The sequence below is a fragment of the Natator depressus genome, chromosome 7 (genome assembly GCF_965152275.1).
Source record: "Natator depressus isolate rNatDep1 chromosome 7, rNatDep2.hap1, whole genome shotgun sequence".
In the NCBI taxonomy this organism is placed as follows: Eukaryota; Metazoa; Chordata; order Testudines; family Cheloniidae; genus Natator; species Natator depressus.
Window position 1 is genome coordinate 43,987,394 of NC_134240.1, and position 16,050 is coordinate 44,003,443.

General features: G+C 39.6%; 1 protein-coding gene across 2 annotated transcripts in view; it reads right to left on the reverse strand.

The window, feature by feature from the left end:
* POC1A (POC1 centriolar protein A) overlaps positions 1 to 16,050 on the reverse strand; it is a 103,253-nt gene that overhangs the window by 40,709 nt on the left and 46,494 nt on the right. For both annotated transcript variants that reach the window (XM_074958270.1, XM_074958271.1), the window contains exons 8-9: positions 10,496 to 10,564; positions 7,556 to 7,654 (exon numbers count right to left, since the gene is read on the reverse strand). In XM_074958270.1, the coding sequence (XP_074814371.1) occupies positions 7,556 to 7,654; positions 10,496 to 10,564 (168 nt within the window). The remainder of the gene's footprint in view (positions 1 to 7,555; positions 7,655 to 10,495; positions 10,565 to 16,050) is intronic.

Sequence of the window (16,050 nt, forward strand, 5' to 3'; positions counted from 1 at the left end):
TTTAATACATTTGCTGGCTGTGCTATTTAAACACATCCATAACATTTCTAGGCTTGGAAGGATTAGATGTTTACTGGTAAATGTCTTTTTCATTGTACACACAAAATGAAGAAAAAATATTTCACCAATAACCAAATTTAGGTCCAGAAAGGAAGAAAACGCTGCTTAAGATCTTAAGAGTTTAACGACACTTACTTTGTATATTTTGACATGTGATGTTGAAATATTTGTTTTTATGGTCATAAAGATTTAAATTTTTGAATCTCAACATCTACAGTCATTAAATAATTATTGTGTGACCCCCCCTCGATAATTTTCCCCAACTTTAAAAATGTAAATAGATAACAGAAAAAATGCTTACAAAAAAGCATCGGGATTAGCTGTTGAAATGATTAAAAATAACTGAATTCTGCAAAGCCTATTTATTTCAAAAACCAAGATTCTGCAGACAGACCAAAGGCACCAGGACTCATTCTGGAATACGTATACACTATATTTGTTGTTTTTTTTTAAAAAAAATAAGTATTTGACTCATATGGCTGCAAAAATCACATCTGAAGAGGTATAGCACACTTCCTCTGCCATCAGTGATAATCTTACCTTTTGCCATGTTCATCATCATACGCTCACATCTTCACACTTTTAAAAATCCCTCACTCAAGACCATGTCTCCCCATGTCCCATAGTGCGTAAAACTTTCCTCACAGTAAAAAGAGTTTCACGGAAGGGCCTAGAGCAAGCTTCGCAAGCATCAGACAAAAAGCAGGGCTTTCAGAAAGTAAAAATCAGCAGAAAATACAGCTGTACATTCTAAATTCCATCTCAGCCTTATCTAGTGTAACTCCTGCACTGCAGTAATATCACATACTTCAAAACTTAGATGCTAACATGCCTAAACAAAGGCCAATATTTGAGCTTAAGAAAAAAAGTCTATTTAAGATACTGAATTTTCCTTATTTTCGTATGTATGAAAAGTTATATTTACAAACTTAGCTTAAAACCCACAATTTTGTTCACCACCACCCTTTTTAATGCACAAATACAGATAAATATCTAAGCAGTTTCCAAATGCCAATGTGATATCAATTGTTCAGCATTTGCTCTTCAAAGAATTTACTATACATAGTCTTCCTAGAATCTGGAAAATAATACCAACAAATATATCATATAATGAAATACATATGCTAGTAAAATCACGTCAGTAATGTAAGGGAATTACATCCCATCAATATGCTTCCTTTGTACTGAGAAGAAATTATGACAGTGTGATCAACTCTCTGTGAAGAATAAATTATAGGATTAAAGATTTCAGATCACATGTTCCAAGAAGATGGAAATATGTTCTTTAGGCCTCATCCTGTCATACGCACAGACTCCTGTGCCCACAGTGAGCCCCACTGATTCAAGCGGCCTCTGCAGAGGCATAAGCATCTATCCATTTGGAGTCATTTGCAGGATCCAGACCTTCAATTCTAAACTCTTTCTTCAGACCCCAATCCTATAACTGCTTACATGCATGGTTAGCTTTAGGCATGTAAGTAGCCCCTTGGACTTCACTCACTAGTCACATGCTTAAAGTTGAGTGCTGAAGCATTTACAGGATTGAGATCTAAAACTAAGCTGCTTGTGCCTAGAACCATATCTTCCTAGGAGCTTAGAAAGCACCTAGTGAGATGCCCTGATCCCGATTTGGGTCTCAGGGAATTAATGCAATGCTGCTACCACCACCATCTATCCCTTTCCTAATGGTTCCTAACATTGTTAGCTTTCTTGACTGCCAATGCACATTGAGCAGATGTTTTCAGAAAACTATCTACAATAATTCCAATACCTCTTTCTTCAGTGATAACAGCTAACTTAGACCCCATCATTTTGTACATATAGTTGGGATTATGTTTTCCAGTGTGCATTACTTTCCATTTATCAACAGTGAATTTCACATGCCATTTTGTTGCCCAGTCACCCAGTTTTGTGAGATCCCTTTGTAACTCTTTGCAGTCTGCTTTGAACTTAGCTATCTTGCATAATTTTGTATCACCAGCAAGCTTTGCCACCTCACGGTTTACCCCTTTTTCCAGATCATTTATGGATACACTGACCAGCCCCAGCCCCAGTACAGATCCCTGGGGAACACAGGTAATTACTTCTCTCTATTCCGAAGACTGACAATTTATTCCTAGCCTTTCTTTCCTATCTTTCAACCAGTTACTGATCCATGAAAGGACCCTTCCTCTTATCCCATGATTGCTCAGTTTGCTTAAGAGCCTTTGGTGAGGGATATTGTCAAAGGCTTTCTGAAAGTCCAAGTACACTATATCCACTGGATCCACGTTTGTTGATTCCCTCAAAGAATTCTAACAACATGATGAGGCATGATTTCCCTTCACAAAAGCCATGTTGACTCTTCCCCATTATACTGTATTAATCTATGTGCCTGATAAATCTGTTCCCTAATATAGCTTCAACCTATATGCTTGGTAATGAAGTTAGGCTTACTGGCCTGTAATTGCCAGAGTCATCTGCCTTTTTTTAAAAACTGGTGTCACATTAGCTATCCTCCAGTCAACTGGAACTGAAGCTGATTCAAGAGACAGGTTACATAGCACAGCTAGTAGTTCTGCAATTTCATATCTGACTTCCTTCAGAACTGCTGGTGAATACCATCTGGTCCTGGTCACTTATTACTGTTTAATTTACCAATTTGTTCCAAAACCTCCTCTACTGACACCTCATTCTGGGATAGTTCCTTAGATTTGTCACCAAATTCCTCAGGTATGGGAATCTCCCTCACATCCACTGCAGTGAAGACAGATGCAAATAATGCATTTAGCTTCTCCGCAATGGACTTGTCTTCCTTGAGTGCTCCTTCAGCACCTCGATCGTCCAATGGCCCCCACTGTTGTTTAGCAGGCTGCCTGCTTCTGATGTACTTAATTTTTTTGCTGTTAGTTTTTGAGTAGTTTGCTAGTTGCTCTTCAAAATTCTTTTTTGGGTTGACTAATTATACTTTTATATTTGACTTGCTCAACATGCTCCTTTATTTTTCTCAGTAGGAGTTGACTTCCAATTTGTAAAGGATGCATTTTTGCCTCTAATCTCCTTTTTAACTCTGTTTAGCCTTGGTGGCATTTTTTTGGCCCTCTTAACATTTTTTAATTTGGGATATAGATTTAATTTGAGCCTCTATAATGGTATTTTTAAAATGTTTCTATGTAGTTTGCAGACATTTCACTCATGACTGTTCCTTTTAATTTCAATTTAATTAGCTTCCTCATTTTTGTGTACTTCCCCTTTTTCAAGTAAATACTACTGTGGAGGGCTTCTTTGGGCTCCACCCCCCCTTGAAGGACGTTAAAATTAACTGCATTATGGTCATTACTGAGCGGTTCAGCTATATGTACTCTTGAACCAGATCCTGTGTGCCATTTAGGACTAAATCAAGAATTGTATCTCCCCTTGTGGGTTCCAGGACTAGCTGTTCCAAGAAGTAGTCATTAATGGTGTCTAGAAATTTTATATCTACAACCGGTCCTGAGGTACCCAGTCAATATGGTGATAGTTGAAATCTCCCATTATTACTGAGTTTTCTATTTTTATAGCCTCTCCAAGCTCCCCGAGAATTTTAAAACCACCATCATCCTCGTCAGGTGGTCGGTAGTATATTCCTACTACTATGCTCTTATTATTCAAACATGGAATTTCTATCCATACAGATTCTATGGTACAGTTTGATTCATTTAAGATTTTTACTACATTTAACTCTATACTTTCTCTCACAGACAGTGCCACTCCTTCACCAGCACAACTTACTCTGTCATTCCTGTATTTTTTGTACCCAGATAGTACCGTGTCCCATTGATTAACATTGTTCCACCAAATTTCTGTGATGTCTATCGATATCCTCATTAATACCAGGCACTCAAATTCACCTATCTTAATATTTAGACTTCCAGCATTTGTACACAGGCACTTACGAAATCTATCATCAACATTTAGTTGTCTGCTTTCATGTGATGTAATTGAATGGGATTCTCTTTTAGACTGTTTATCTTCAATTCCTACCTGTACTTTATCAAATTCTACCCTCTCCTTTTTGCTAGAATATAGAAAATCCCCATTAATAGATTCTCCCCTCGGGGATGTGTCTGTCTGAACCATGTGCTCGTCTGCACCCATTGGCTTTTCCCCAGCCCTTAGTTTAAAAAATCCTCTACAACCTTTTTAATTTTACATGCCAGCAGTCAGGTTACATTTTGATTTAGGTGAAGCCCATCCTTCCTTTATAGCCAAGGTCCCTAAAGTCTGGCTCAACTAGCTGATATCTTATAAAGGATGCAGCAATTTTATTCCCCCCCTACTCCCAGGATCAGAAGGGAAGTCATTTTTAGATCAAGTTCTGTTTTGTGTCCACCACCATGATGCAATGTCAGGCCAGTTTGATCTCAAGTAGTCTGTTGCAAAGAGTAGTCGGAAGATAGAAGAGTCATGTATAACTTAACATGCAATCACTCATTTCTTCTTATATCCATCACTCGTGCTAACCTGCTTCTCCTCTCTCAAGGAGGCTGCCAGAAGAGCTATCTGGCATTACATGTTCTGTTTTTGTTTACATTACCTCTACTTTGGTCAGTATACAATGCTTAATAAAGTAGCAGGACTTTATAGCACAAACTCTCATTAGGAAACATTTATTGATTTAGGTGAAAGGCAAAATGACGCAGGAAGTCCTGAAGTATAATGCCTAAGTGTATCGGCAGTATTGGTAAGGAATAATTGACAACAGCCCTTGAAGGGATAACTCAGTAACAAAGTTAAAGGGTTCTGCAGACAGCCTTTTTTAAAAAAACAAAATTTTTAGTACAGTCATGCAGCAGTGGTGGAAAAGATTAAGCAGCTTCCCTTTTTAGTGGGCGAAGTTATTGTTCTTAATCGGGAAATCAAAAGCTACTTACAAGAAAAACAAAAACTGCAGTTTTAAAGTTTGATTTTGTAAAATTTTTGAGAGGTGGGTTGAGCACAAGGATAAGGGGAGGAAGGAAACTATAAGTTCTCAAAATCATAACAAAATTTATCTGCAGAAATATCTTGTTTTTAAACCACTCTAGCTTGCCTGAGACAAAACACAGCCCTTATATATAAAGAAGGCTGAACATATCTCAGTTTTAATGCTTGCAACAAACTGGAGTTATAAGAAAGTGCTTTAAAAAAAAACAAAAACAAACAGATTTTACCTTTAAAGAGAGTATTATCCAAAAATAGCTTTTAAGGATAAGAAGTCATCAAACTGATGTGCAAGTGCAATGTTATGGAAACAAGGGCTCTGTGTTCAAGCTATTTACAATCACTTAAAATAAAAAATCAAACCACCTCCAGAATCATTAACCTCTTTTCAACAACCATACCTGCTATGCTTTACAGACCATTTCACATCAATTTTAAAGCTAGACAACCTATGGAATTTAAATCAGTGCTTGGGCTCTTCGCAAGGAAAAATGTGTTTCTCTCATCCTCTTACAGTCCAACCTGTAACAGGAGAACTATGGATTCTTAAAATGAAATATTCTTTGTAACCCAATGTATATCAGGATACTGAAAACTGAGGCTGTTGAGCGTTTTTATTTTGAAACAAAAAAGGACAAGACCATAATTTTGATTATGTGTAGCAAATCCACTGATAAAGCACTCGTGTAGGTCCTGCCTTCACTATATTTATAACCATGTTGCAATTCACCTGTTCACAGTATGATTGTTATACACATGGTAAGAACAGTGACAACCCTGAAGACCATGAGTGCAATCCTGTAACCACTGTAGTCAAGGGGGTTTTGCTACTGATTTCAATGGGGCCAAGATTTATCCTAAGGTCCACTGTTCTGCTGAGGATCAGAGCTGTCTCTCATCCACATGGCAATGCTAGAACATATTTTAACCAATTCCCATGATATAGCAGAATTTCTACTGGGACTGAGATCACAGAGATGTGGCATGGAAGTCCTGAATTGTTTTAATGGACTATCCATTCTCAGACTGTGTCAACTAGTGTTTTTCTTAACTTCCACTCTTGCTAACCCCCATGCAGTTCCACCAGCAGTAGTGCTAGCATGGAAAGGCACCTGAGTGTTTTTAACCAAGATGTCTTCTAACCATGGTCACAGCAAGTCTAGAAGACACTGTGGTTAAACACCATGCCAGTGCTCCCACAGTTCTTCCCACATGTTGCAATGGTGTAATATTTTTCTTAAAAGTTTCCCTGTCACAAGGCCTCACACTAAAACTTCACTCTGCATCTAGTTATGCTTCACTCCAGTATATGCAATTTTCACTGGTTTAATACTTTTGGAATGCAGCGACTTTAACAGATAGGTTATGCTGCTTTCCTTGGAAGTGTTGCTTCCCCCTGCTCCTCTGTCCAGTCGAGCAAAGAAGTCTCCACTGTCTCTGAGAAAGAAAGGAACAAAGTGACTGCAACTCCTCTTAACATGGAGTGAAGAGCTGATCTTCCAGACACAAGCATGCACACAACAACGGCCAGCACAACCAGTGGCCATTGGAACTTCGGGGCAGGAGAGGAGGTGGGGGGAGAGAGGGCTGAGTAAAGAGAGGAGAGGTTCTGCCTGGTACGCCTGCTTCTTTTGCAGTGACACACTGTTTTTAATGTGTGAAAGGGCAGCAGGGTTGGGGGGTGGCAGGCCATCTGAAATTAGGGAAGATTATTAATAGTCTAAAATCATCTAGTTCATTTTCGTAAAGTGACAGCTAAGGGGGGATATGATAGATGTCTCTAAAATTATGAACAGTGTGAGGAAAAAAGTGTTATTTGCGGCTTCATATAAAACAAGAAGCAGGGGTCATTCAATTAAATTAATAGGCAGCAGGCTTAAAACAAAGTACTAGTTCTTCACATAATGCACACTCAACCTGTGGAACTCGATGCCAGGGGACGTCACAACGGCCAAAAACATAACTGGGTTCAAAAAAGATTTAGATAAGTTCATGGAGGATAGGTCCATTAGTGGATATTAGCCAAAAAAGTCAGGGACCCAGTCCCATGCTCTTGGTGTCCCTAAGTCTGACTGCCAAAAGCTGTGACTGAATGATAGGGGATGGACCACTTGATAAATTGACCTGTTCTCTGCACTCCCTCTAAAGTATCGACGACTCTGCAGCCTGAAATACAGCCAGACACTTTGAAAGGTGTAGGTAATGCTCATTAAATATCCTCTGAGTTTTCTCATTGAAAAGGGAAATAGCTGGCTCACAATCTACGCAAAAGCTAAAAGTGTTAGAAAGAATATCAGTGAGCGGTGCTCACACAGATTTCAAGAGTGTCCTCTGAAGAGTTATTGTTAGGGCACTTGATTAGAATTTAGCTTCACCTGGTAATGACTTGAAACAGGGAGATCAGCTGGTAGGGAAGAGAGAAGATAGCTCTCCCCACAAAGCTTCAAAGAAAAACTAGTGTCTCCTCTCAAATATATTGTATAGGTAGGTAAACTAGGGAAGTCAAAACGTCAACAATAATCATCAATGTTAAATGTAAGATGGTCTGACCTACCAGATTGTGAAGAGTTCCTGTTACATTAGTGGCATACTTCTGAGTTTTCAATACATCTCCATAATCAGCAGCATCAACGTTAGTTTTCCATACCATCACCTGCAGAATAAAAACCAGCTGACTAAAATTAAACCTTTTTAAAACCTCAATTTACACATATACATTAATTTTGCTGGCAGTCTGGAAAAGTGTCAGCACACCCAGAGTTCTGAGAGGAAAGCTTTGCCAGCAAAGAGCAATATAATAGGCTTTGGCAACATCAGAAAGATGTTATTCAACAGACAAGTTGCATAGGGCTTGTCTACATAAACATTTAGTTTGCTGCAAGCTGGGGCGTGAATCTAACCCACAACTAGTGTGCCATGGACTAGCCTGTCTGTATGGACCCTACTGATGCGCATTAACAATATGTTAATGTGCTTTGATCTACTCCTCTGTGAAATGGGATTAGATCAACACGTGTTAACATGCATCAGTAACATCCACATGTTCAGTCAGTCCACAGCAGGCTAGTGAGAAGTAGAGTCACACCCAGCAAACTGCAAAATTGTTTGTGTGGACAAGCCCATCGTTTGAGTTCTCAAAAGATAATGGCCTTTTCTGACCTCCCTTGGGTCGAGTATCCCATGGAACTAGGATTCCTATTTAAGTTGGTACGTGTTTAAAATATTTTAAGCTATTCAACAAATAAAAGGACATTAAATATTTGTAGGATTTAACGTTTATGGAGTTTATTTTAGCAACTAATTAAATACAAAAGTATTTGTGGTGTAAAAAGCTGTTCACAGTTTTATTTCCATGTTTTTAGAAATATTAATTGTATTTCACATTATACTTCCATAGTTACAGAAACTGATCATGCAATTGTGAAACAGGAGCCAAAATAGAAAGACACCTTTGTGTATAACCTGAAACCCCCAAAAGACTTATATCCAGGCTTATATCCACACAGAATAACTCAACGCATAAAGTCAAGAATGCGTATAAAACTTTGCAGGATCAGGCTATAGACATTATGTATTTAACTTCCATAAATAGCATTTTAATTCTAACCTTAGAGGAAATTTTTATTGAACACATTCATAACAGAAGTGTGCAGAAGACTTTAAATATACACAGTTTAAGAGTTATTTCTTCCTCCTTGCATTAAAGTTTTGCACATGCACACACAGACACTCTCAAATTCACCTCTGGGCTGATATTAAGTACAGAAAATTACAGCCAAAAGGGAGGATTTTTCAAAAAAGGTATAAAACTGGGAGTTATACCAGAAAAGCTAGATGAGTAGGACCCTTTGGAAAAAAAGAAAAGATCAAGTATTATAATTTGGTTTCCCAGCTTACCAGTAGCAAGAGATATTTCTAGACATGAGAAATGTCATCTCTGAGAAAAAAAGGACTAGCTGCCAGATACAACAGTGATTGCTTCATATGAAAAAATATACAAATTCAAAACCAAATAAAGGAATCCAAGAAACCTTTGCAACTTACAATTAAAGGGAAAAAACCACCACATATCCAGGTTACCACACAAGTCATCCAGTTGTGTAATGGAGAGAAAAACAGTTAATACTGTCCACTTTCTTCATATTGCTTTAAATTGGAAATTGAGATGTGTTAAAAAAGTCACTTACAGGCATCTCAAAAGTTATGAATGTTTTTAATGATTATATAACAATATTTTCATATGGTTACTATTTTTGAAGTGTATCATTACTACAGCTTTCAATAACACCCCAGTTTCTTCAGAAAAAAAATCAATATTAGCAGAAAAGCCACACTACAGCCATCTTGCTATTTCTATTAATCTCTTTATAAACACACAGAGTTAGGTAATTATTTCAAAAGCAAAACTACAAGTAAAACCTTAACAAAATTACCCCTTATTATTTAACAATGCAAGAAAAAGGGGGGCAAATAATCAGATCAGCGTCTCAAAAGATGCTGTTTAAAGGCTAAAAAGAAAAAATATCTTATTGAAGTAGTAAAGTAACCTTTACAAAAAGACATGTTCCATTTCCTAGCAGTGCTTCAGGGGGCGGGGGAGAAATGGGAGGGGGGAGAAGAGGGGATGGGACAGAAACTATGTCATGAGTTGAGGGTAGAATTTTTTTTTCCTTAAGAGGATAACATTGAAGAAAGCAAGTAAGGAAGAAAGCAAGCCAATTCAAAGGGATTCAGAAACATGGGGCTTACATGTTGATATAAGCCTCATATAGACAACAGGGAGGAAAATAATCAGAAGCTATTATAAAGGAACATTAATAAGGAATATAGACCAACACAAAGAACATGAGAGAATGAAAACCTGCATAACTGTCACCTTGCCCCACCACACATGCCTGCCTACTCAATCTCTCGAGCGGTCAGAGGAAAATGAGAGTGATATCCCACTGAAGGCAAAGGCAGAACTTTAACAGAGCCAGAATTTCACCCTGCAAGCCTTCTCAAACTGTTTGAATAACAACCCTTCCTCTGCTTCAGTTTATCCATGAGGAATGGGTACAATATTGACCTACCTCTTGGCATGATGCTTAGTGTATAGAGAGCTCTTTACCTTGAGTGGAAAGGTGCTTTACAGTAAAGTGCCGATTGGACACTCAAAAACTTCTCCTGTATGTAGTAACTATATTCTATTGGATTATTTTCTTCTATTTCCTCTTACATCTTGATTCACCTTACAAATGCTCCAGAGGAGATACTCCATCTATAATTTCATTCCCTAACCTTAGACATACAACTTTCTCAATTTTAGCCAATTTTCAAATGCGATCATCTTAAAGGGTCATGCTAATTTATCCCCTCCTCCCCAAACTACATAGTTCCAAACACACTTGATTTTTCTGCATCATAATTAGACACATTTTCTGTTCACTCAGTTACATCAAGAATCTAGAAAACAGAGTTTAGAGATGTCAGATTAGGCAGATACATCACACACCTGTTCATCTGACCCTCCAGAAGCAAAAAAGTCCCCAGTTCTTGAGAAGGCAACACAGGTAGCTGGCCCCTGTAAAACAAAAACATTTATAGATGAGAGCTACAATGCTGAGGTTCAAGAGTCTTCAGACAAAAAGTATTAGTATAATTTTAACTCAGTCAAAATCAAACACTTATTCCTCAATATAGATTGATAGGTGCTACTTTAGAGGTTACTAGAAGTTTCTCATTTACTTTTTAATTTAAAAAGTGGCACCTTAGAGACTAACCAATTTATTTGTGCATATGCTGTAGCTCACGAAAGCTTATGCTCAAATAAATTGGTTAGTCTCTAAGGTGCCAAAAGTACTCCTTTTCTTTTTGCGAATACAGACTAACACGGCTGTTACTCTGAAACCTGTTTTTAATTTAAGATACCCAGCTCCTCAATACCAAATAGCCATGTGTAAAAAGAACTACAGTAGGTGTTTTAGTGAGAAGCAGTTAAGGACAATGTGTAAAATTTTCAAAAGTACTTAAATCAGTTTGAGCCAGATTTTCAAATGGTATTTAGGTACCCAAAGAGACCGCTTCTGAAAATCCCACTAGGCACTTATCTGCATCTTCAGGCACCTAAATGCCCCTAAAATCTGGCTTCTAGGCCACTTTAAAAACACCACCCCTCTTCTTTTAAGGAGTAATCCACCCTTTGTACCTCTCTCTATACATTCAAAATAATGTTTAAGTGGTTTTAAAATACAGATTTACGAAAGTTTGGACTCCGAGGAGTCACCTAGTTTTTAGTCGCATACAAGTGAGAGACCAAGAAAGTTATCTTTCCTTGTCCTAAGTGTAATGGACTTCACTTCTTTTTCTAACTTCAATTTTAAACTTCAGTCCACTTCCTTCTCCCCCTTCATTTATTAAATCTGACTGAGGGAGGGACTATTTTTAAACCCTTCAGTCTGCTTTCATTTTAAAATGGTCAATCCCCTCTTTTTTTTGTTAAACTGGTACTTCTAGAAGTAGCACTTGGAGTTAGTGACCAAAGGGGAGAGTCTATACTACAGTTTCCAAATAATGGCGGGGAGGAGGGAAGAGAGGCAGAGGATAAAAGAGAAGATCGTCAGCAACAGCAGGAAACTGTGAACATATACACGGTTACATTTTCAAAAGGTAAAAGGCTGACAGTAATGCAACCCCAAACATTCAAAAATCATGAATCAGCACCTCCACCCCAGAAAAAGAAATAATGATGAACTTTAAAAGTGACTTTGAAAAAGCATATCTATTTGGGGCTCTATTTGCTTTCCAAGCCCTTAGAAGTCACATTTTCAAGCTTCTACTCCCAAACTACAAGAACTAGACATTTTAAATAAAATGCCCACCAAGTTGAGATTCACACAATCATGTATCTGCAGGAGCTGGTGCTTTCAGAGACATCAAATATTGTGAGAACTGGTAATATTGGGATTGTAGCCCTCATCTGCTCAGATCAGTGAAGCACATAGAGCATATCAGAACATCAATCCAATTATCTTTTTATCAGTTTTTTTTTCCCCAAACAAGACAGAGAAACCTGTTAATGTAAAATGGACATGTCTCAACTGATCTGTCCCTCTTAAATGTAACCCAATCCTCATGCTGCGTTACTGCATTTCTTCACTCCCTGCTATAAATGTGTAGCTGCAACTGGCATGAGGGAGGAGGCAGAAGGGACCAGTGTGGATGGGATGGAGAAAGGATGGATGATTAGGATTGTGCATGCAGCCTGAGGTGGGGATAGCCCAGTGCTTCTCTGCCAAGATGTCAGCAGGTGAAGGGTATTCAATGATGCAATCTCAATTCTCCAGTGCACCAAGTTACTAGTACTACAGCATGATCTTGGTGCGCTAATGTCTCTGTGCTGAATCACCGGGATCTCCCTGTACTCCTCCCCCACACTTCATTGCAGAAACCCTGTGTGACCCTAAAGCCCCAGTCAATCCACCATGCCAAAGTCCCACTCATGCAGAGCTCCATCTCTCCTTTGGAGCCCACTTCTCCCATCCCCACTACCTGGCCTGCCTCCCAAGGCGCTTTGTGCTGAGCAGAGCAAACAGAAGGGAGGCAGGCTGGCAGGCAGCGTCAGAAAACAGCAGTAGCTGATAAATCTGAGCAGCTCCCTCAGCTAATATTTGCATAGTTCTGGTCAATATTCCAAAACGAGGAAATAACTTGTGTTTCATTTTAAAAGTGCAACAGCAGCCTGTGTCAGATGTCATCAGAGCAATTTTCTAAGTAGTCTGGGACAGTGGTTAGTGAGAGGAACCCACAGAAGCCTGAGGAACACAGCAACATTTCAACAAGGGAGCATTTCTAAAATCAGTTTCCTCTGCAGAAGTCAGTAAATATTATACTAAAAGAGCTACAAAGAAAAGAGTCACTGTGTCAAACTTGGAAACTAAGTGTAATCATTAAAGAAAGAGGAAATTTTTGCTTTAAGTACAAATCTCATGTCTACAGTGCCCTGACCAGACCAAAATCCACATTGAGAGTCAGACGGTGTTAAGTCTACCCATTATGAGTTGTGCAAGAATTTTCCCCCACAACACAGTGTAGGGAAATGCATAATGATTACTGCAGTTTTCCTTATCACCATTACGTTTATAGAGGCAGACAACTTCAGCATCCTTGAAGTCCAGTGGCACTGATTCTTGCTCCCAGATAATGTGGAAGAGCCATGTTAGATGCCTTGCAGTATGGTAGTCACCCTGCTTACAGATCTCTGCTGGACTGCCACCTCGTGCAGGTGCTTTTCCTTGTGACATCCCTGCTTGATTGCTGTTATTGTCTCATAAAATAGGGGACTAGTGCAAGCTCTGCTTGTAATGGGCATTGTGGAAGAGGATTAACTGCTTTCCTGGAAATGTTGGAAGCATGACTGAGAAGTAAACTAAAAAAAAAAAAAAACTGTCCATCCATTTGGAGCAAAGATGTGATCTTTTTATGGTGGTTGTCAACTTCACTAAAGCTTTTGACTCTGTAAATCATGAGGGACGCTGGTGACTTTTGCTCATCTCTGGATGCCCTCCAATGTTCCTTTCTGTCATTTAGTCCTTCCATGATGAGATGAGAGCCAGAATAGTGGAAAATGGTAAGATATGTGTCACATTGCCTGGAGTGGCTCACAATCGAGTGCGCCATGCTCAGGGCAGACTGTCAAAAAGCAGGACAGACACCCCAAATTGGTTGTATGTTCTAGAATTAGATTTCACCTATCTGGTAACAAATGTGAAATCCCGAAGTACTATAATAGTCTTATAATGGAGTCACAGACAGTCCCCTTGGACACTCCAGCCTATCTTGCCACCCAGTAAAGCTGGACTATGTGATAAATGATCACTTGCACCAAAGATCACAATATTCAGGCTACTCCCAGTCCCAAGAGACCAGTCACTTACCCCAGGTCAATTTGTATCTTAGATCTCACACCAAAGACAATGCTTATAGCCAATCCTGTACTAAGCTAACTAAAGGTTTATTAACTAGGAAAAAGAAATGAGAGTTATTTACATGTTAAAGCAAGCAAGCATATATACGCAAATGAATTTCAGTCTGTAATTCAAAAGGTGACTGTTGTAGTCATCTCAATTCAAAATATCTTTCAGGGCTAAACCATATCAAGCTGTACGGGGGTCTCTTTGCTTATGTTTAGGAATCTTTGCTCCTCATAGTCCAGACAGCATAGACGAGATTCAGTTTCTCCTTGTCAGAGATTTTTATCCCCTCCACTCCAGAGCTAAAACTGATGAGAGGAGTTCATGCATAGGTCTCTCCTTCCTGGATGGAGTTAGCAATGCAGTCAGTAAACAGGGCTTCTGTCCTTTGATGCTATACAATACCTCAGTTGCCTTCAATGGGACATCTGGTATGCAGGACAAGCACTTTACCTTAATTAATGCTTTTTGTTTGGCGAGTCACCCAATTACAGAGGTTTACAATGCAAACACTCAATGTAACTTTATACCATGGGCTACAGAGGTTATAAGAGATCAATACATGCAGTGTTCTACAAGCATCGTATAAAAGTCTAAACACTAAACACACTCTTTTCAACTTAAGATCTATTATCTATTTTGATTACACTAACACACAGGTAAGCAAGACTGGTTTCCAGCTCTGCATTTGTAAGTGTTCAGTGAGGCCTGGGGCCTTGGGATGAGCTCGCACCTGATGTGCCAGTCACCATCAAACCCCTTTCCTGACATCAACAGCTCCAAACAAGGTTGCATACTGGTTTCCACTCTTTCTATCCTTTGTTTGGCTATGCTCATGGATGCATTTCATGACATTCAGGACTCTCTCCTCAGGCCCTATGCTACCAGCACTCCCAGCTATCTCCGAGACACCACTGACTTCCTGAGGAAGCTACAATCCCTTGATGATCTTCCAGAAAACACCATCCTAGCCACTATGGATGTAAAAGCCCTCTACACTAACGTTCCACACAAAGATGGACTACAAGACATCAGGAATAGCATCCCCGATACCATCATGGCAAACCTGGTGGCTGAACTTTGTGACTTTGTCCTCATCCACAACTACTTCAGATTTGGGGACAATTTATACCTTCAAGTCAGTGGGACTGCTATGCGTACCCGCATGACCCCTCAATATGCCAACTTTTTTATGGCTGACTTAGAACAACGCTTCCTCAACTCTCATCCCATTATGCCCCTATTCTACTTGCGCTACATTGAGAACATCTTCATCATCTGGACCCAAAGGAAGGAGGCCCTTGAGGAATTCCACCAAGATTTCAACGATTTCCACCCTACCATCAACCTCAGCCTGGTCCAGTCCACACAAGAGATCCACTTCCTGGACACTACAGTGCTAATAAGCAATGGTCACATAAACACCACCCTATACTGGAAACCTACTGACCGCTATACTTACCTACATGCCTCCAGCTTCCATCCAGGACACATCACATGATCCATTGTCTACAGCCAAGCTCTAATATACAACCGCATTTGCGACGATCCCTCAGACAGAGACAAATACCTACAGGATCTCTATCAAGCATTCTTAAAACTGCAATACCCACCTGGTGAAGTGAAGAAACAGATTAACAGAGCCAGAAGGGTACCGAGAAGTCACCTACTACAAGACAGGCCCAACAAAGAACGTAACAAAACACCACTAGCCGTCACCTACAGCCTCTAACTAAAACCTCTCCAGTGCATCCAGGGAGAAGGGATAGCTCACTGGTTTGAGCATTGGCCTGCTAAACCCAGGGTTGTGAGTTCAATCCTTGAGGGGGCCATTTAGGGATCTGGGGCAAAAACTGGGGATTGGTCCTGCTCTGAGCAGGTGGTTGGACTAGATGACCTCCTGAGGTCCCTTCCAACCCTGATATTCTATGATCATCAAGAATCTACAACCAATCCTGAAGGACAACCCATCACTCTCTCAGATCTTGGGAGACAGGCCAGTCCTCACTTACAGACAGCCCCCCAACCTGAAACAAATACTCACCAGCAACTATACACCACACCACAGAAACACTAACCCAGGAACCAATCCCTGTAG